Raw genomic sequence first — 24,441 nt, forward strand, 5'->3', positions numbered from 1 at the left:
ACATGGAATATGCGTAGTTGAATACGATTTTTTTTTTAAAGTATAGACTGCATATTATTAAGATTTCAATATTATATGATAAACTATATTTTTTATATCTGACTTTAAAACTCCAGTTAAAAAGATTTTAATACACAATTCAGCTTGTACTCGTAAGCTGTAATTGCTCAATTGTGTATATTAATATTACAGTATTACTGCATTTTTGAGGTCGCGGTACATTTTACTTTATCTAGAATAGAATATCCTGAAGACAGGATGACTGAACAAAAATTGTATAACTTATTTATCTTAATTCAGGTATTCTATCTAAATCATATCTATATTGATCTCGATAGAATACCTGAATAAAAATGTATAACTCAGCAAGTTATGGTTTATGTTGGATCTATACGTTTAAAGTTCTAACTTTTTGTTTCGAATTATATGTAGTATTTTTTCAAATTTTTTCGTATTTGCCCGTTATATTATACGAGCAGACTGTATATAATGTGTATGTATTTATGTTGAATATAATAAAATAAGAATAAAATATGCCTATTGTGCAAAAAAAATTATATAATTAAAATTGTTTTTCTCTTTTTTCACAATTAATTGTACCTTTTTATGTATTACACTACTATTAATAAATATCAGTTACTGTTATCTAATTTTAATATACCCTCAAATGATGTGAACATCGTATTTTATATTGAAAATCTTATATACATACATACAAATAATGTATATGTTAACGCTAATAATGTATATGTTGTTCAGAAATATAATTTTAGTTGAATTTTAGTATAAGGCAAATTAATTTGTTTAAAAAATATAACTAGTTATTTGTTTTATACAAACGATCCCGTCATTAAATACATCTTCACAAAAAACAAGACGTCAGGATTTTTCTAGACGTCAGAATTACAATTAGTGCAAATTCGATATTCTGGATCCTAGTCGATAATTTTCGTCTAGAATTCCAGAATATCGGAAAAGAGTGCAGATAACAAAAACTGATCTCAGACTTCTCCTCCATATACAAGTAAATACTAATAGGTACTCATAACTACTGTTTAAAATATAGAATAACCTTATCCAAAAATTGTTTTACATATATTCGAGAAAATTAATATTAAAGTAAGCTCCATTTTATTCTTAAACTGAGTAATGTGTTGTTCACTTTATTTATATTCTGATTCTCAATTTCGATTTCATTTCAAATAATTTCATGTATGAACATATACATACATATGTATGTATATAATTACTCGAGATTTGCCTGTTATAACGAAAATACAATTCTATACATAAATATCAGAGTTACAATAATAATTTAATAATAACAAAAAAAAATATATTTATTTAAAAACTATAAACTTTTTTAAATTTATCTACATACATTCTCACTGACTATATTATTTGTATATATACATTCGTACATGTATAAATTTAAATATGTATATAGTATATATGGTAAAATACATATATAAATTTTAAGAATTACTGACTGATATTCGACCGGTTCATTGATAGTAGGTAATTCATTTTATTTAACAGTTTCTTTTTAAACGTTATACGGTTTAGAGCTTTATTTAATATTTTTTATTATAATTTTTTTTTGTTTTCGGTGTTTTGTTTAGTTTTATTTTGTTGTTAACTATTTTTTTATTATGTTTTTGAATAATTATTGTTATTTTATTGTAAATTAATTATAAAATTGTAATTCTGATTTTTTTATAAATTTATTTTAACTTTGTTTTCAAAACAAAACTGATTTATTTTTTTCTATTATCCTTTAATTTTTTGTTATTTATTGTAATAAACAAATTAAATTTAATTATAATAACATTTAAAAAAATGCACACTATGCTCGTGTGTATAAGTGAGTGTGTCATAAATTTTATTATTTTTTTTAATATTAAATTACAAATTATTTAATAAAAAAATAAAATATTTTAAAAAAAAAAGGAACAACAAAAAAACCACAAAAGTGTCTCATTATTACCCAAAAAAATTTAATTAAATAACATTAAAAACCAAAAATAATAACAAATAAAAATTTATTTAGTTGAATTTTAATTCAAAACATGTAAATAACACAGAAAAATCGATTAAATTGTTTTGAAATTTGCTAAAAAACAAAAAAAAAAAGAACAAAGGTGATAATTTTTGTAAAAACTGTAGAACTCAACTATGGAATTGAAGTAAAAAAATTTTAGAAAAATAAAACACATAAAATCATTGCAGAATTAAACAAGTCCTGCGTGTGTTCATATTAAAGATCATAAAAAAGAGCGTCATCTATATGTCAAATTTAATTAGCTAATTTGAACATTAATATTGAAATTGGGTTTTTTGAATTGAATGAGAATTCCAATAATTTCAATAGCGTTCCTTTTTTTGTTTTCTCTTTAAGAAAAATGTTCAATTCCATATCAAAATTATCTAAACGAATTATTTTGGAAAAGCTCAAACGCGATCCAGATCACAATGAAATTTAGGTACTTTATTTATATTAATATTTTATGTACATATTTTTTTATTATAAAAAAAATTAAAGTTAACCCAGAACTTTACAGCAATTTTAAAATTTTAAAATTGCAATAAAGGAATACTGTTTTGCCGTAACTCATAATCTGCTATTACGGCAACTTTATGAAGTCCCTGGATAAATAACGAAAATTAATTTTAATTTCTGTGCTCATTTCATTAAAATACATTTATATAATATTTAAATAACCGTATATGCCTGACATCCAACTTGCAGTATAGTAATATACGTTAAAAATAAAACAAATTTTTAACCGCATATTTTACCTTAATTATAGGAGGTAGGGAGAGTTTTTGTTAAAAATGAATAAATACAACATTATATTAAAAATTTTTGAAATCTTAGAAAATGTTACCTCAACTGTATAGCACATAATGGATTTTTGAGTGAAATTTTAAACATCATTTGAGCTGGGTTAAGGGAATATGAGACAAAGATAGCGAAAGCGCCAAAAAGACAGAAGAAAGTACACTCAGCTATATGTCTAACTTTTTTGTCTTATTTGTGCAGCTAAACGGAGATATTTTATTTGCTTTGCCCGCATATTTGCACAAATATTCTGACAAAAATTTTTAATAAAAGTAATTTTAACTTTAATTTTTTAATTAAAGCGATCCTTACTATGCTTATACATATAAGGAATAACTTTGAAAAATTTTCTTTTTTGTTGGAATTTCTGAAATTAACATTTTTTTTAATAATTTTGAAGTGAGTATATCAAATTCTTGTTAATGAGTACAGAAATCACAATTTGTGTATATGTGTGTTACTAAAATGATATTGTATTTAATTAGCATTAATTTTATTACGTATCAAGATTATTGTTTAATATGTTCTTTAATGAAGTTTTTATTATTAATCTTATCGAATCTTTAATTTTAAAAAATACTTAAAAAACTTTTTAGATTTATGAATTTTTGTGGAGCACACACTCTATTGCACACACACTCTATTTACTAACCTACATATTATATTAAACAATAATATGATAACAAAATATCTGAAAATTTTTTAAATTTTGTTTTTATCAATCATACTCGTATTGCATACAACAATTAAAAAGGGAGATATTGCAAACTTAATAATCTTTCCGATTTAAAAAAAGTGGAAGACAATCCTAAATGTATATTTTTATACGGACAATCAACATGCTTTCATTATTAATAGGATAAAAGCTATTTTGTTGATCATATATACATACAACTCCACTCAGGTAGAAGATATACGAGCTATATTCGCATGTAGCACTTGGTTGTCCATTAGCCAGCTAACATAACTACCAGATCAACTGTTTACCTATTTACCTTTCTCATTACACATCTGCTTACACAAACTGCCTTTTAACCTAATCGTTTGGCTTATAACCTATTTATCAACATGAAAAATTACCTGATTGTTTAATTATCTGTTTACTTGCTTATATTTTAAATGCTCGTTTATTTGCTTTCCAGTTCATTTGGTTGCTTGACCGCCTGCCATTTGCCTATTTTGCTCCTCGTTCGCCTGCTATATGTTTCTACCGTTCCAATTTATTTGGGAAATTTAAAACAAATGTGTACGAAAAATTTTTACTCTCCTCTTGAACATGTTCCCTAGACGAACAATTAGTTTGAAAAAAAAGAAAATACATACGTTCGGCCCTATGCTGATCAAATCGAGAATTTTTTAATTGATAATAAAATTAAATCGTCAACCTTATCTATTCCAACTTAAACCACTCTTATCAAGAATGTATTCCTGGCATCTATAGAATTACTTTTATTACATACTTCAGCTTGTAAACGTTATTGTTGAATTATTTAGCCATATAATAATGCTGATTGTTATTGAAAGCAGTAATTTCACTTGTTCAAACCACATTGATTCAACTTTAAGTTATTTTCTTTTTTTCTTAATGTTAAATCGGATATAGAATTCTAATTTTTGCAATTTTTTTATACACATATATGTAACGATTAACTTTGATATGCCGGTTGCGGTGTGAACATAAGTATATATTATATTCTCGTTCAGCGTATAATTTTGCGTTGATTTAGACATGTCCATCCATGTGATCGTACGATAATAGTTGGAGTAGCTTCCATACAACTTAAAGAGATTATTTCAAACATTTCAAAAACTAATAAAGATATTATTAGTTTGAAATTGTAAACGTGTGTCTAATTACATTTCACATACACTCTGAAAACTTTAATGAAATAGTTGCATTGGTTCAGTTAGCTGCTCAAAAGATAATATGCATTAATGATAATGATTCATGAGACTTTTATTACACATTCTTTATTGAGAATTCAATTACAGAGTCATATGCCCAATTATGGGTCAGATCAATTCGTGAAGTTCTTAATATTCCTTTCATCTTTTTTAGACGATCTAAATTCTTTTTCAAAATTATCTTTTGTTTGATACCATTTTTTCGCATCTTCTATTATTTTCGGATCTATTTTAATTTCATTTATGTATGCATATGCGCGAAATATTTTTTCTGAGATCCCTGATTATTGTAACACGTAATAAATTAAATACCATGCTTAAAGTTTATATATAAGAACGATTACATTTCATAATGTATAAAAAATTCTAAATTATATGAACATACATAAATTCAAATATAATATAAATTATGTAGTTTTGTAAATATGTATATGCAATATACAAATGTGTAATAATTTATAATATATATATATATATATATATATATGCACTCATATTGATGTTTGAATATAATTTTCTTATTTATAGCTTTTTCTTCTTATTTATTTGGTCAATTTAAGTAAAGATTACTTTAGTATTTATGAGTTAAAGTTGTTGGCAATGATACTATATATATTTGCAACTTCACTGATTGAGCTCCATATATACATACATATGTATATTGTAATAATGTTATTGATTTTCAATAGAGACTGAGAGGATATAGAGAATGTAGAATATTGGGTATGAAAGAAAAATAAACGGAAAATAAAAATACATATCAATTTATTTTAATAATTGGATATAAAAATGTTGAGTTTAAATAAAAAAGTGTTTTGTTGAACTTCTATAAACATAAAAAGGTTAGAGTTATCGCGCTCTTACCCAAAAATATATTATGCTTATCTGAATCAAGTAGCAATACAATTCAATGCCTCATATCCGTGCAAATTTCTTTTGGAAATTATTTTTTTACGACTTATCCTAAATTTATGCAATTTACCAATAAATACCATCTTTAGAATAAAGTTTCCAAAAGCGTAAATGTGTCGTTTTACAAACCGACTTAGTTGATGCATCCATCAACTATAAATTTATTTTATTAACCCTGGAATTCAAAAAACATATTGTGCTAAATTATCCAAAAACAGGTGTTTTTGTGTAAGTGTTTACGCTAGGTATGCCACTTCTAATTTTTACGTTAATTTTTACGTCTGTTTTTCGCTTTTCATTTCTTTTATGGCACTAATAAGATATTTATAACATAAAAACTGTTTTTCAATTTTAAATTTTCTGAAGAAATGTTGATTGTACAGCAGATGACGTTCTGTTATGCGGAATTTTGTGTATCAATACTTTATATCTTTTATCAGTTTAACACTGACATAAATAAGTAAGTAGCAGAATTACAAAAAAAAAACAAGAATTTTAAGTTTGTTTTATTTCAAAGCTCTTCAAAGAAAATTGTATAATAATTTGGAGAACTTCGTGAATCATTTCTCCATTATTATTTATTAAGTTTATTTGTTATTGTTATTAGTTGGTTAATATTTGTAGCAACATTTACAATATATATTAATCAAAATAAAATTTGTTTTTAAGATATAAAAATTGATTATGTGTATTATTTATTTAATATTTTTTTTATTCTGGATTTTCGAATAAATTTTCAATGGTTACTAATGCTAATTGGAATAAATTAAATTTCATATAGCAACGCGATCTATATTTGAAATTTTTTCCGTTTGTAAATTATTTTTTTCCCTTTATAAAAATGTACGGTCTATAACAAAAAAAAAAAAAAAAAAATTGAAAAATACGGTTTAAAAAACATTAAATTCATAATTTGACTTTAAAATTACCAGTAATATTATATTGATCCCTCAATTCAACTGAACTTTTTTTTCAGCATTACTTTAAAATTTTTGGTATAAAGCGCATTTTATGTATACAATGAATATGTATATAATGCAGAAACTATGTATAAAATGCACTCCTCGTTTATACGTTTGTTTTATCGAAAAAAGTAACATCCTAAGCAAAATTAGGACGGATTTCCTTATGTAATTCAGCTTCAACATATTGTCTATATATATATATAACTACTATATATTTATAACTACTACTTTTTTTCTCTTGCATCGCAATATGTTGATTTAACGGCAGGCAATTTGACTTATTCAGCTTGAATGGCTGAAATTAGTATAGATTGAAAATTGCATTATTTGTAGTAGAAATTGAAAGTTGCATTGTTTATATTTAGGTAATGACGTTCCTCTATGTCCCTTTATATGGACACCGATATAACTAACGGATATCTTCGGGTATTTACATGGGACTGGGTTGAGTATAAGTGGAATATGGTTAAACTACAATAAGCCATGAATGGTTGCGTAGATCGGAGGGAAGAAGTTCTTTTGCCAATATCTCTCTTCATTAATCTACAATATATAGGTAACGCACTCGTTGTTTGTGGATAACTTCAAAATAACAGTAATGCGCTAAACAAAATTCAGCTTGTGAAGCTTAGAAATATAGTACTACTACAATTTTGAATCAACAGTATTTGAATTTTTTTTATATATTGAGTATTCTATAGTTTATTATATATAGTTTATACAAAAAGCAAATTAGCATATATTCTAAAATTATAAAAACAGAATTTGAAATTTTTTCTAAATTAAATTTGCTTTTTTTTTTAATTTTATTTAATTTCTGTTTTAAATGACTCTCCAATAACCTTGGAATTTTAATATTTCAACGTTTGTTTGAAAATTTATGTATCTATATAAATACATACATATGTACATATAAAGCGTAATAATAATTAATAATTGTTGTTAAGCGTTTTTTTAAGCTTTAACTGTTTTTTTTTTTTATATTGTTAAGATAATATTTTTTAAATAAAAAACTCTTTAAATGAATGTGTCTGCTATAATAGGGTTGCATTATATAAAACAAGAACCAGAAAACGAAAACAAAATAAGAAGAAAACACTTTAAAACAAAAAACCAGACAAGAAAAACTTACAATTTTTTATTACAAATTATTTTAAAAATTTGCATAAAAAATTAAAAAGAAAAAAATTATAAAAAATATTTTTGTTTTTTCGCAGAAAAACAAACACCTTTACTTAGAAAACACCTGAAATTCATTTGAGTTATATTTGCATTAAATTTGTGTTTTATTTTAATTATTTATGTACATACATATATCTATGTATATTGATGTAGTTATAATATTAGTACATAAATGCCATATTGGTACATATGTATGTAAATAGAAAGTATAATTTAGCATAAGTGTAAAAGATTACATATAGTGTTACACAATCCCTGACTTCAAAATTACAATATAATACACAAATGCGGTATTAATAAAAAATTCAGCTTATGAGTTGTAGTTCCTGAGTTGTGTATTAATACCGTATATGTATTACTGCACTTTTTGAATCAAAGATTTTCAATTCAATTTCAATTTCATATTTATTTCGTATTTAACTTTTATTTCTATATAAATATTTACATCATTTTTATATAATATTGAATTATATAAAATGTAATTGTAATTAATAAGTTAAAATTATTTTCAGAATTCTAAGGTAATCCTTCACTAACCAAAGCAAAAGAAAGATAAAAAGAATAAATTAGGAAAACAATTCATTGAATTAAAAAGAGATAAGAACGGAAGGAATTGAAATTAATCAGCGGGCAAGTGGCAAGCAAGTGGGCGGGATACTCAAAATATTTAATAGTGAAACAAAACACAAAATAAACACGGGCGAGGTGATTAAAATAATATTAATAAAAGAACGTTATTGTAAAAATTATAAATATTTGATTATAAATTTAAATTAATAATGCCAGTGTTTAATATAATATCACGTCGACAACAAAAGGTAAGTTTATACTTTTATTTATGATGTAAAATTTCATTACAATTTATTTTACGTAACTTCACTAATGCAGTTATGACGTAATATTTACAATTACCAAAGCAATAACTACAACTACAAGTTTAATGGTGTATTAATAATGTATTAAAGAAATTTCAAAGTTAAAGGCATCTCCGTTTCGTATTATATAATATTTTGTACATTTTGATGTTGGTTTCATTTAAAATTTATATAATGACTATTTAATATAGTCATTATATAATGGTGTTCCCATCTTCCTTTTTTCGTGTGGGTTGCATTTTAATACCTTTCTGGCTATCGTATTTCGACCTTTGTAAAGTGTCTTCTATCCATCTTCATTTTCTTTCTTTTATAGAAATGTTTTTAGGCCTCTGGCTCGTAATCGCCCATAAATCGTGGTTAGTTATTGTTCAGGGGCAAAATATTCCACATATTATTCTTAGGCGTCTGTTGATATATGCCTGTACCTTATTGATATACGTTGTGACTGCCAACTAAGTTCCACAGTCATACAGTAGTACCGATTTCACACAAGGATTGAATATTCTTTTTTTAGTGTTCTTTGCCAAGTTGCAGGACTTATGAATAAAATGAATTTTCGTGATCAACAAAGAAAGATTATAGCATGATTTCATTTTAAAAAATTGATTTAATTTTAATTTTAAATGTGATAAATTTAGACCCCAAAAAATTTTACAAAATCTAACACAAAAACAGATTTTTTTTTAAATTTCAACGCTTTTTTTAACATATCATTTAATGGTAAAATGTAAGTAATGTGACAATGAATTAAATGCATAAAAACGAAATACTAATAATAACACTAATATCAACAACAATAATAATGAAAACAATTTTTTGTAAATAATTTAGTTAATTTATCAAGTAAAAACGTGTATGTACCAAAATAATAACACAACAAAAAAAAAAAATAATAATAATTATCATAATATATATGATACTTATGCATGGTGTTTTGCATAAGGTGGCAAATAATTCCAGGGACGATTCGTTGATTAGTTTCCAGCAAAAAATTGAATGGGTGGCTACGCATTTTTCAAATGTTTTTTTAAAAACTTTTAACACGTTTTACTAATAAAACTACAAAAGCTAGAGGAAAATGTTATGTTATGTTATATTAGCTTTTATGTTATATAACTGTTAGCTTTCATTGTAGTGCATCAAAAAAAAATAACACAAATTTTTAAGAAATTTCTGAGTTTTTTTTTTAAAATCTCAATAAAAAATACAAAACTCTGATAAATATTTATTTATATGCAGGAAAAACTCTGGTACCTTTTTTTTAACAGGCGAAACTTGAAAACGAGGTAAACCCCCACCCCTTTTAAAGAAAATGTCACCAGGTGTTTTTTATTCGTCTGTAGTTATTCTATTACTCTGCTTCGAGAATAGCATTGAGTCTCGGACACCCTGTATATATGTGCACATATTATGTAAATCTAATTTAATAATAATATAAACAAGCATATTAACTATATACATATAAACAGTGGTGAACAGTAAAAACTTTTCCGAGAGTAACGTGTATTTGTAATTTTTTTCTACTTTACCAAAGATATAGCCAATAAATATATTCTAAAATTTTGGCTTATTTAAATGATGATATATACTTTTTATACTTGATTCGAATCTTAGAATATATCAAACTCTATGCTGTTCAACTGATAAATAATTTTCACTGTAATAAGTTAAATCAGAAACTGCTTGTCTTTACAATATTTTCGCTAGGTTTTCTTTTTTTTTTGTTTGTGCATTAGTTTGACGTTTTAAAATACCTAGGTATTTTTAAAAAAGTTACAAAATTAATTGACCGACACTCCAAGAATTATGAAATATATTGTAATATTCAAATATTGCCCTGAAAATGAGTAATATTATACACAATTCGCATGCATATTTTATAAATATATTCTAATTTGCTCAATTTTCAAACTTAATTTAAAGTTCTTTTTTAGCACTTTTCCAAAAATTTTTTGAAAAGTACTTATTAGTTTCACTCTTTTGCTTATTAGTTTACAAAACTTTTACACCCTTGAAGATAGAAAGCTGAAATTTAATACGTACATAGATCTTAACTAGAAGCTTATTTCCATAGAACAAAATTTTTACATATCTGCCCCCCCCCCCCAAAATCCTAAAAATTCCATTTTTTTAACTGTTTAGTGCAGTGAAACCCTAAGCATTTTGGAAATTTTGCAAACGCAGAAAGGCAGTGACTTGCTTCCCCTAGCGCGGTATACTATAGTTAAACTTTAGAAAAACAAAATGGTCGTTCAAATTTACCGTTATTTAAAGTCCTTTTTTTCCAAATTTTTAATGTCGTTTTTCTTGTAGACCCCAGCCTGTTGAAGCCTGAAATTTTAGGGGCTTTTCGACACTAATAAATGCTTCATTTCGTTAGAAGAAAAGTTTTTTCCATCTCCACCCCCTCTCAAGTTATCGGCTATTGAAATTTGTAAAATTTGAATTTTTGACACCTTATATTTCCGAAATCGCAAGTTTTTTCAAATTTCTATAAACGGAAAAAGCTAACGGTAAATTCCATGACATTAAAAAATATAATTATTTTCCTTAACTAACACAATTAACCCTTAAAATCGAGCATTATGTTAACCCTTCATTACATTAATTTTTGCTTTATTTCAAAGACTCCATAAAATGTTCATCCTAAATAAATGCAATCCTAGAAATAGTTTCGTTTATGAATGAAAATAATTTAAATAGTGTAATAGGTATACTAGACTGTATTTAAAAGCAGAACTTTCACTTGCTGAAGGGAAAAGTGCTACAATACAAACCATTGGTTTGACCTAACTTTATTTTTGTCTGTCAGTGTATTTTACCAACCGAGTAATCCAAATTTTAATCTTCTTTCTTCACCACTGTGTGTAATAAAATATATATATATAAATTCTAATAATCTATTTATAAATTTAATTTTATGTATGTATGTATATTAATACATATATATACAGAGCATATAAAATGTGTTGAAAATATATATGTACACTTAAATAAACTCGAAAATTTTTTAAATAAATTTCACAAACATGACTTTGTATAAATAAATAATTTACGAATTTTCATTTTTTACGAGATTAAATAAACATGAAAGCGCTTTAGATATAAAATGCAAATTAACAAAATAAATATAGAGAATTATTTTGTAGATTACATAAAATTATCATTACTTATATATTAAATATTTATAGTTATACATAAGCTTCACTTAAATACATAAAAATAAATGTAAAATGGCCTCTAAAATATAGAAAAATATTAAATGAAAAAATTTCATAAATATAATTCATTATATAAGTAATAAGAAATTTACCTGAAATTTTGAACGAAATGTAGAAATTAATTACTTTTTATTTCGATCTTTTTATCGAATTGCATTTAGATACAAAAATGAAACAAGGTAATTTGATTTCCCTCACACTCTTGTATATTTGTTTTTAGTTAAACATAATATGTTTAACTGTTTTGCTTTTCTGTTTATGTCTCTGAACGGGTTGGGTTTATTAATGAAATTTTATACAAAGTTACACAATTCAGCAATTTCAATTAATGTAAATAATAAAAAAATCAACTATCTATCTTGAATTATAATTTTACAAAGTTTTTAATGTCACGGAAAATTTTGTTACCAAAAACCAAGAATATTTTGGTATCAAAAAAAAAAATCTTAATATTTATTTTTTTGTCTCTTGATATTTTTGTTTTATGTAGTTACTTAAATTTCGCGTGCAAAAATATCCAAATATTTACATATGTATTTTTAATATTTATTTCACGTTAAAATGTACATACGTATATGTAATACATAATAATATATTAAATGGTATTATAATAAAATTTCAACTATATTGTGATATTTTTATGACAATGCAATAAATCACGATGGTGGCGGTGCGATTATTGTGTTCTTACTTTTAAACATTATTATAGTTATAGTTTATTTTTTTTCTTAGAAATTTTTTAAGATTTTATTTCAAACTGGCAAAAGAATATTTGATATGATCGTATTAGGCAGAGTTGGTCGTGTTACTAACGGAATGGTAACATTATAATATCTTTTGAATAATATACGTGTGTTAAAAACTATAAAAAATAATAATGATTATGAATTAAAGATTAGTAAATTAATTGGAATTTTAATTTTATAAATTTTTGTTGTTTTCTATTATTCTTCTTGTTAATCCAAGGGAACTCTCGTTTATTAGCGTAAAAACTATGGAATTTTATTTTAATATACGACATCATTATAATCGAGTGACGTATGTACGTACCTATATTGAATTAGAGGAATTTGAATTTTGGATTACTAATATTTAAATATTTAGTTATAACTCAATTCCAATCTATTATACATTGAAAAAATAAACAATTTTTTTTTCCAAATAACAAAAAAACATATTTTAATAACTACATACATATAACTACATACAATAAAAAACAATAATTTTTTAACTAATGAACACTATAATTTAATCAGCAAAATTTTTTTGTATTTTTATTAAGTTTTCATACACATATGTGTATAGTCATATCAACGAGTATATTGTACTCTCTGGCTATCTGGAAAGGATGTACGTACATTATAAATTTATAATTTCTTCTACGATGTTAACACATTTATTATACAATGTAAATTATATGCGATAGATCAACATCAAAATTATCTCTTTTTAGTACTTTTTCAAAAAAGTTTTGAAAAAATAGTTTCACTCTGTACAGCCGTCCGTCCGTTCGTTCGTCTGTCTACGTCCTTGAAGATAGAAAACTGAAATTTCATATTATGTACGTAGATTTTTACTATAAAAATGACATTTTTTGACTACTTATTTTGAAACCATAAACAAATTTAAAATTTTATTAAAACATAATACTCGTAACATAATGAAATATTAAAAAAGCAAAATGGCTAGTAATATTATTAACCTTTATCTAAAACCCTTTTTTTTTCGAATTTTTGATGTGGTTTTTCTTCCAGACCGTAAGTTGTAAGAGTCTGAAATTTAGCAGCTTTCAAATATTAGTAAATAGTTTATTTCGTTATAGAAAATTTTTTTCCAACTACACCCATTCTCAAGTTATCGCCTGTTGAAATTTGGATAGTTTGAATTTTTCGCACCTTATATTTCCGAAACTGCAAGCTTTTCCAAATTTCTATAAATGGTAAAAACTAACGGTCAATTTCATGCCATAAAAAAATATAATTATTTTTCTTAACTTACGCAATTAACCCATAAATTCGAGTATTATAATAAAGACTCTTTCAACTCATCCTACATATATACAATCTTTGAACTATTTCAGTATATGAATGACATTAGCTTAAATAAGGTAAAAGCTAGATTGTTTTTAACTAGAATGTAAGCTAGATTGTATTTTCACTCATTGAAGGGAAAAGTGCAACTTTACAAACCATTGGTTTCACCAAAATTTATTTTTTATTACTTTGTTATAAAGCGTCTTAACTGTAAATAAAAATTGTTCTACGAATAATAAATTTTAAAACAAAGACGTCCTAATCCAAATCGTTGTATATCAGGTGCACCGTAAATCGAGGACCTAATGTATGTATACAGCAATAACTCCAAAGTATGAATTCTCCGAAAATTCTCAAATGTATACATATGTTAGTATGTATGAATAAAGCCCGAATAAAAAATATTCTAATACATATACGTAATTTACAATTTTATACTCAACTCACTAGTTTATAAACTATAAAATTCTTGAGCTGTGTTGTAGTAATGTAATATGTTGACAATTTTGAATCGCATAGAAATTGTTCAAATGCTTTTTGAGCAGGTTACGCAGTAATAGAGGTTATGAAGCAGTTTTTATGAATTGAGCGAAAAATTATAAACTATATTTACATCTTAAATATTTCTTAATAATTTGCAGTATTTCTTTTGTTTATTTGTTGTACAGTTCATTTCTTTTAAAATATTCTCTATAATACCTACATACATATGTACATATAATTTAATAATATTTGTGTTTTATTGTTTATTAAGGAAATTCCGAAGGCCCTTTTATTATTATATTTTTTCAAGTTTTCATTTTAAATATTGCAGTCAATTAAAATTCAAATCTTTATTAAATTTGAAATGCTATGCTTTATGACCACTTCATTTTGAGAAAATCATTATATTGCTTATTATAATTGTTTTTAATTATGAATTTTTTTTAATTTTCAATTAAAATAACAAAAAAGAGAATAAATAAAAAAAGAACAACAAAATAATACTTACCTATTTAATTTTTTCATTGAAAAAAGCGGCATTAACACAATAACTTACCTGAAAAAAGGGAAAAAAACGGTAAATTAAGTGATGACAGTGAATACAATTACAATTGTAATGACAAGAATAATTTATATATTATGACAATTTAATATTCTGCGTATCTATGTATGTAGGTATATTAAATTTTGAAAAGTTTTTATAGTAAATAAAGTTCATACATACATACATACATACATACATACATACATAAATAAATATTGATTGAATTTCATGCTCATCAACCATTTTATATAGCAGCTAGTTATATTAGCAGTTATTTTGGACTTTATATGGAGTTCACTAATTGAAATTTCAGAAGTAATACAAACAAGTCACCTTTAAACTGTACATATTTATTAATATAGAATAAATTTCTTTTTGTTTTTATCCTTAACCATTCTCAGAAACGTAGATTTTTCATTATATCCCTTCCAATTATCCCTGTACTTTGTGCTAGTCGCATAGTAATTAGCTCACTTTCGGCTAAGTTCACAATATTGCTTCTAGTTCTCAATGTTGTTCTCCCATAATTCTTCATTCAATTTATTGCTTCTGGCCAGTATATGCCAAAATATTATTGAAACTTTTGTATCCAAAATTTTTTTTATATACTAACCCATGTTTGTATTAACACATTAGTTAAGTATTCTTTACTTTTGTTCCATATGTCAATCGCGTTGACTCCCATCACACTTCGAAACGCATTCCCTGTCTCATAGCTGTTCTGTGCAATATAAGTATGTATTAATTTGTTTATGTACGAAAATGCTGCATTCAATATTTTGAGTTCATTTATTTACTCACTATATATCTTTTGTATGCGTTATTATATTAGGCACGTAATTTGTATGACAACTATTTTGCAAAATATTTATAAAATTGAAATCTAACCGGCGTTATGATTAATTTTATAACCATATACAAATATTATTACATTATATAATTCTTAGGATATTTAAACAATATTGAATTTTTCTTTAAAATTATGCCGTTCACCCAGTGTGCATGATTAAAATATTAACAAGTAAAAACGTTTCAGTCGGTATGAACCGATTGAATTATACCCTGCACCTTTTATTGTTGTATAGCAATTACTCAAACCTGTGAAACCATTCTATAGAAACTTCACGGACATGTCTGACCTACAATTAGACACACGACTGCCAAGTTTCATGAATCTGACTTTATTATTTTGCCGAATATAAAAAATTTGCTTTTGGAGTTGTATGGCAGCTACCCGAACCCGTTGTCCGAATTGGTCCAATAACAATAGGGTTCGTCCTTGGCACAAAAGAAGCAACTTGCGAAAGTTTGGTGTCGATTGCATTATTCGTTTTTGAGTTATCGTGCGATCGGACGGACGGACGGACGGACATGTCTAAATCAACGCAGAATTTTACGCTGAGCAAGAATATATATATATGTCCATACCGCAGATGACTCCTTCAAGTAGTTACAAACTCCATACCAAAGTTAATATACCCTTCACGAAGTGCAGGGTATAAAAAAATTAAGCTGTGTATACGTAATACGCACTTGTTGTACATGACGAATCAATTAACTTGCTTAAAATAATATGAATGTAATAAACTATTTTAATAACATTAATAAATATACATATATATGTACGTACATATATATCAACTATAACATTTAGACATTTAGGCCTTTTGTTTTTTGTACTTTTATTTTTTTTCGGTTTTTTAAGGTCAAATAGTTTATGCATATGTTGCAGACTTGCAATTTTACGCTTACACATCAGAAAAATAATATGATATATTTTCGCAAAAATGTATGAATTATGTTGTTACCTTAATTTAGAAATATCCTAAGTCCACTTTTGAGTAAAACTGGTTTATTAGATTTTATTTATTTATTTTTATTTCATTTATTTATTTATATACTCAATGAATTCAATGACAATATCCAATCAGTAACGTTTTCAGCTGATATGTTATTTTATTAAAGATATTGAACGCTTTGGTATAAATTGTATCCTAGTTGTTAAATATGAATTTAGATGAGATGATTCGAGTTTTCTGAGCGTTTCGTGTATTTTAGCTATGCACATCATTGTTGAGCATTGGTCTTACGTTAGTATTAGACAGTCGCAATATGTGAAATATATTTGCGTCGCTATCTTGGAATCAACCAAGAAATTAATGGCAAGATATTGTTGTCCTGGTGAATAGTACGTGATGCTCTTCTTTATCTATATCTAAACAGATTATTCCGAACAGTTTGAACATTTTCATATTTTTGTTAAAAAAAATTTAGTATTTTAGCATGATTTGTGTTACTAATGTGTAACATAGGCTCTTTCTGAGTTGTTTTTTTTTGCTTTTTAGAACTTTTCCAAAAAATATTGGAAAAAGGTGCTAACTAACTCACTTTCGTCCATCCGTATTTGCGTCTGTTTAAAAACTTCCCCTTTAAATAAAAAGCCGAAATTTTGTATACAAGTATTTTTTTTCTATAGAAACTTCCAAGGGAAAACCATATAATTGGAAAAACAAGTTTAGAGTAAAAAAATGATTTTAAATTTATAAACTTTTTATTACATAATTTCAAAGAAAACCGTATAAGCGAAAAAATAAAAAAAAATCTTTAAATTGCGCTCCTGAAAATAGCAATTAAAATATTGTATTATAAATAATAATGTTAAATAAATAGTGAAAAATATTAGAGGGGAATTTATGCGTTCAAAATTTTAACTACCTCGCAAAAAGAATAGGTAAATAACGTACAAAATAAATTTATGCATACACATACATAGTATATACAGTCAGAAACATACAATTCAACATAAATACAAAAAAAAAATATAATAAAATGTAAAATAAAATTAATTATGATATTTATTCATGATTAAATTTTGATCAACCCATTATTGTCAATTCTATTTACGTTCACATTCAAAAATGTAATTATAGAGGGCGTAGTATTAGTAATCTGTTCTGTAAAATTACATGAATAATGCACATACTTCTCACTTGTGAAATGGCAATGAAATTGTGGGAAGATGTTTGAAGAAAAAAGAAAGGCATTTATTACCAGAATACCTAATTCTAATGTACAATTAATATATAGTATTAATCTTCCAATTTTTTAATCAATCATTGCACATTAAATATAAGTGTTATTATTATTATTATTATTATTACTATTAATATTATTTGGAATTGTAATTAATTTTTTGTTATAATATTTCTATAAAAAAATAAAAAAAAATAATTAAAAACAAAGACCTTGACATGAAAAATCATTTTTGATTCGACTTATTATCAATGTCAAAAAAAAAATAAAAGCTTTAATGCTGCAACTCTGTGCACAAAATGCAACATTGTTTTCGTTTTTTTTTTCCACCGCGTGTTTTCATAACTAACTTTTTATTTTTTGTTTATATTATTTACTAGAGAACAACCAACCCCTTCCATATGTACATAAGTTGTAATTGACTGTAAACAAATAAGTAAAACGACAATCCATATTATTATTGTGCGTGCTCGAATTCCCTTCTCATTTTATGTATGTGTATGCGTACGTATGTAAAATAAATTTTCAGATCGTGATCATTGATTTTAAGTGACTTATAATTCATAAATAGAAAAATATATTTGTGTGCCAGCATGTGCTTAAGCCTATGTATGTATATGTATATTTATATACGTAAAAAGTATAATGAAAATGTAACCTTATAAATTACTATTTTATAAAAAATTTGACAATGATTTTTGTTTTGATTTTTGTGATTCATGTTGTGTATTCATCAGGTTGTTAGAAAACTTCGGATTAAAAAAATAAATTTATTTTCAATTTTTTTATATTGAAAGGTAAAAAATATAAGTGAAATTTTATTTGGACGAGCAGAAATAATATTTGATTATATTTTTCACTATTTAAAAATTTCTTCTGAGAAAACTCACTTCACATTTTATCAGTTTGAATAAAATATAGATTGTCCCCCTAGGGGCAACCATTTTTAAAGATATGCCATCAATATATTAAATGTTTTCGAATTTATTACAAGTTAAAATTTTGTTGAGGCCTAGAATATAAAACTTTTGAAATATTCATCCATACTTACAGTATCCATACCATATACATACATATATAAGGTTTCAAATATTTTCAGGAATGAGTCTTTGGTCAATTTCGGGCAATAAATTATTTAGACAAAACAAGGGCTGGGAGAGAAAGAGGAGATAGAATATGTGAATATGATGAGTGAATATGACAATTTTCCTATGAGCTCCAAACTTTTCTTCCATATACAAACAAATACACTAAGTCCTCGAGATACGACATTTTTGGTTCCAGAAATTTATGTCTTAAATTTTTAATGTCGTATCAGGAACAATGTCGCAAACCGAATAAAAATGGTCCAAATTTATATTATGTCGTAACTCAAAATGTATTAGGAGATGTCGTACCTCGAGTACTTAGTGTATTAATGATCTCGGAAGTCGTTCAAAATTTTTTAACACAAATGGGCTAGATTCACTTTTTTCACCAAAAATAAAGAGAATTTAATCACTGAACTAGAATCACTCTTACAATTAAATTCAACTGTTCCTTATTTTAATACCAACAGATTATTGCATATACATAAAACTTTAATATGTACATATGTATGTGGATAAGTAGAATCAACAATATGATCTTAAACACAATAACGAATTGTAATTGAAAATACTTTATTCTTTTACATTTTAACCTACTTTTCATGTACATTTTTAAAACAAAAAATTTTTTAAAATTATTGTAAAACTGCAACTAAAAATTTAATTAAAATTTTTTCACCCACATTTTTTTTATTAGGAATTTCGTAAAATAATAGAAACAAAAAGTTTGAATTATTATTTTTTTTATTTAACATAAATATAGGCTGAAGACACTCTTGAAGATATTATAACATTTGAATCGTCTGATTTAGCAGAATCATTAAAATTGGATACAAGTTTTTCTAGTAATGACGTCTCAATTAAAGAAGAACCTCGGATACTAACCGATGCTGAAATGCATGCAATGGCAAAAGATCGACAAAAAAAAGATAATCATAATATGAGTAAGTATAAAAATATATATATGCTAAAACTCCGCTTTGCGACATTTTATATAGTGTTAGAAAAAAATTTTGATTAGTTTTATATTGCGACTTGATAAACTAAACACGCTAAAGGCAATTATAAAAAGAGAAATCCCATATTATGATTTTCTTTAACAAGAAATTTACATTTTGTTGTCAATTTGATAAAAGTTCTTGAAACCAAACCTGTTTTAAAAGCTTTTGTAGGTATCGAAAAATAAAACAAATCTTTTCATATTAATAAATAAATTAATAAAAAATTCAAAAATGCTTTGATTAAGAACTGGAGCGTATCTTTAATATTTCAGTGCAATTCCATTCAAAAAATTTTTCGAATTGCGACATTTTGATTGCAGTGAATTTGTCGGGAACCAATTATCATCGCAAAGCGAAGTATTGGTGTAATTATTTTTACCATAAAAATTATTTTACAACCCATAACTGTAAGAAATTCTGTTAAATAAAAAATTAGAACAATTTTTAAACCGTCCTGTTTTGAGAGTTTTGACTTCTAAAAGAATTGAATTATGAATTCCACTAAATTTTGATCCGTTAAACTGTGTTTTTCATATTTTTATAGTTGAACGACGTAGACGATTCAATATAAATGACAGAATTAAAGAACTAGGAACTTTATTACCTAAAACCAATGACCCATATTATGAAGTTGTACGTGACGTGCGTCCAAATAAAGGAACAATATTAAAATCATCAGTTGATTATATAAAATGTTTAAAACACGAAGTAAATAGATTAAAACAGAATGATTATCGTCGCAAAGAAATTGAGCATCAAAATAGGCGTTTATTGATGAGAATCCAGGTATATTTTTGTATTCAAATTGTATTTTGTATATTTTTTATAAAATCAAAACTTATAGTTTGAGTGACATCGGAATCACAATCATACCGTGACTTTATAATTGCAGCAATGCATACACAATTCAGCAATTACAAAAAATCATAAACTGAATTGTTTAATAAATAGATACTATATTTCTGCAATTATAAGTTAGGGGTAACTTAACAAAAATTATTAAAAATTTTTTTTGTTTTCCATTTCTTTAACATTATAGGAATTGGAAATGCAAGTTAAATCTCATGGATTACCACTTACAGAATTTAGTATAAATTCATATTCGCCAACGGCATCTATATCAAATGCATATATAAAATCCGTAAGTCCAAATTTGACTTCAAGTCAACAAAATAATAAATTAAATACTATGAATCAAGATCAACGAAATCATCATCATAATCACCGAATGCCTACAAATATGTCAGAAGTAATAGCCTCAAAAGTGAGTTATTTAAATCTAAAAAAAAAAAATTTTAATTGGCTAAATTTTGATAAATTTTTGTTTTTTAATATATGAATGAGAATAAATAGAGTGGACTCTCTCAATTCTACCAGTGATAACCAAGTGTGAAAATGTCCCTATGCACTTATATACCAATTCGATTATAAATATAACACTTTATATAAACTTGCTACTTGACGACGATTTTTTGATGTACATTCTCGTATTGATGTGCATAAAAATACAGTATTGTTTCTCATTCCTTATAGTAATTTATAAAATACAAATGGTTGCATACCCACTATATACAGATCAATAAATGATCAATGTACATGAAAATGGACTTTAATTATCTTATTATTACCTCAGCCTATATAACTCTTTCCTTTTTAAAAGTTCTCCCGCTTTAGTTTGAAATTTTTTGTTCGTTCAAAAAGCCCAGAAAATATTTTTATCAATTTTCAAACATTTTCATTTTATGAACATATTATATAAAAAAATTAATTTATTTATTTCTATCTTATTTTTTTGTTTTTATTTTATTTCAAAAATATCATATAGATTATCGAGCCAATAAACGACGCGACCAAATTAAATTTATGTCAAATGGAAGATTTAATGGAAGATGATCACCCAGTACATGGTGGTGATCCAATGCTATCACATAATATATTATCATCACCACATTCCTCGTCTGCTTCAATAACATTAGATGATTTAGATAGAATAACACCAAATGATTTAAATATGGACGAACATGATTTACAAAATAATTTAAATAACAATGAAGACAATAATAACAATAATAATAATAATGATCAACATCAAGCGCAACGTCATAATTATGATTATTATAGTATATGTAAAAATACAAATATTGATAATCATTTAATAAATAATAATTTAAATAATTGTGATGATATTAATTGTAATAACAAGAATAATATCAATAAAAATAATATTAATAATGATAATGATTGTTGCAATAATAATAATAATTATAATGATAATATTGTTGAAAATGGTAAAAACAGTGATAGTAAAACTGTTAATAATGCTAATCATAATCAGTATGTGAATGATGATAACTATTTTAATAATAATTTTAGATTTAAATGTTGTAATAATAAAAATCATTATAATAATTGTAATAATATTATAAACAATAATTGTAATTGTAAAAAAAATAGTGTTAATATTAATTGTAATAACAAAACTAATAATAATAAAAATAATATTAATGATAATATTAAAAGTCATATTGATAATAATAGTAATACATCAATTTTATATTCTGATAACGATGATGATCTTGATGATGGTAATAATAATAATAATAACATTAATAGCAAAAAAAATGGCACAACAGATCTTAATTTACATAATTTATCGAAACAACAACAGCATCATCAAAATCATAATAATTATCATCACAATAATCATTATGAAAATAAAAATAATGATAATAATATATTAAACTTAAATCATATAAAATCAAAATCACCTACATTATCATTAACAACGTCATCATCATTATCATCATCACAGTTATCTTCATCGTCTCCATCATCGTCATCATCATCATCATCATCATCATCATCTTTATCAATATCACCGTCGTCCTCATTGTTATCATTAAAAGGACATTTAGGTGATCCATTATTATCATCATCAAATCATCATCATCATCATCATCATCTCAATCTTAATCAACAAAATAATCACCATCATCATCATCATCATACAGTTGATCTCAGTGGTTGTATTGATGATACAGTATTATCACCAACACATAATGTTTTATCATCATCACATACATCACATATTGATTCATTTTTGTCGTCACCAGACACTGATTCATTGGTTAGTGATATTGATATGGTTGCTTAATCGTTTTTATTACATTATTGTATTATTATTTTTGCACATCATATTTAAAAATTTTGATTATTTCTTATAATTATAAAAGACGTATCGTGCTAACGGGACATCATACATTTTATATCCCGTGATATAATGCCTTCATGTAGACTCAATTGTTAAATAAAATAAATTGAAAACAAGTTTACATTTCTGGCCTACATTTTTACTCTATCCATCCATCTTTTTCTTTTCTAATAATAAAAGCAAAAATAAAAAAAAAGCATGAGACTGATGCGATACTTTTTCACATTCAAATTTTTGAATAACAGCCATTGTATTGAGAAAAGAATTTCTTAAAATAATCATTTAATTATTTTCGGTTCAACTGTTTTTATTGTTATTTCTATCAAAATTCATTTTATGTGAGCGTCTTCCAAAATACAAAAGTATCGCTTCAGTTATATTTTAACGGCCAATAATGCATTTCCTATATACACATATAGATAAATACAATCACATAAGATATAAAAAGTACATATGCATATGTACGACTATTGTCATAAGAAAAGAAAAACATTAAATTTTAGTATTAAAAATGTGTTTTTTCTTCTTACTTGTTTTAAATATACAAATTAAATAAAATTGTTATTCTACATCCCTTTTTTGTTTTTGTGAGTAAGTTGTTTTATTATTACATTTTTAATTGAGGAGAGTACAAATGATTGTTTTGATATTATAAATGTTTGTTATATAATATAAAAAAATTTACAAAACATGTCTGTGCATGAGATGCTATATTACAATATTGATGTAGCTTGTCAACTTCAGAACTATAAAGAAACAAAAAAGAATTCAGTATAGAGCACATCACTTAATTTTTTTTTTAATTTCGAATTACTGTTCTCTCCTACCTCCGCATTAAAATTTTTCATAAATAAATATTTTAAGTACATTTATGATGACAAGCAAAGGAAATCAATGAAAAAAATCTTTTAAATTTCAAATTCGCATCGCAGCACGATTTCTACTCCGATTTATATTTCCTTGTGGGTTTCGATGTCAATTCTACAGTCCAGTTGAAAATTATATATGTACTTATATATAAACTTAAAACAATATTTATCTATGAAAAAATCTGACATTTTAGAATTGGAAAATATGTCGTTAAAAAACTCTCTGTTTTATTCTATTCATTATTTATCATTTTTATCTTAATTTAATTATAAT

The 24,441-nt window shown here is 25.0% G+C and overlaps 1 protein-coding gene across 1 annotated transcript; it reads left to right on the forward strand.

Annotated features, from left to right (window-relative positions):
* Positions 1–1,871: 1,871 nt before the first annotated feature.
* Positions 1,872–22,305, forward strand: LOC129613744 (transcription factor EC; the record flags this gene model as incomplete). The annotated part of the gene is made up of 6 exons (XM_055527940.1): positions 1,872–2,483; positions 8,319–8,624; positions 19,850–20,030; positions 20,632–20,873; positions 21,127–21,351; positions 21,913–22,305. Coding segments are annotated over exons 2-6 (1,080 nt in total), but the record flags the coding sequence as incomplete, so codon positions are not given.
* Positions 22,306–24,441: the final 2,136 nt, after the last annotated feature.

The sequence above is a fragment of the Condylostylus longicornis genome, unplaced genomic scaffold (assembly GCF_029603195.1).
Source record: "Condylostylus longicornis isolate FDR11 unplaced genomic scaffold, ASM2960319v2 ptg000091l, whole genome shotgun sequence".
In the NCBI taxonomy this organism is placed as follows: domain Eukaryota; kingdom Metazoa; phylum Arthropoda; class Insecta; order Diptera; family Dolichopodidae; genus Condylostylus; species Condylostylus longicornis.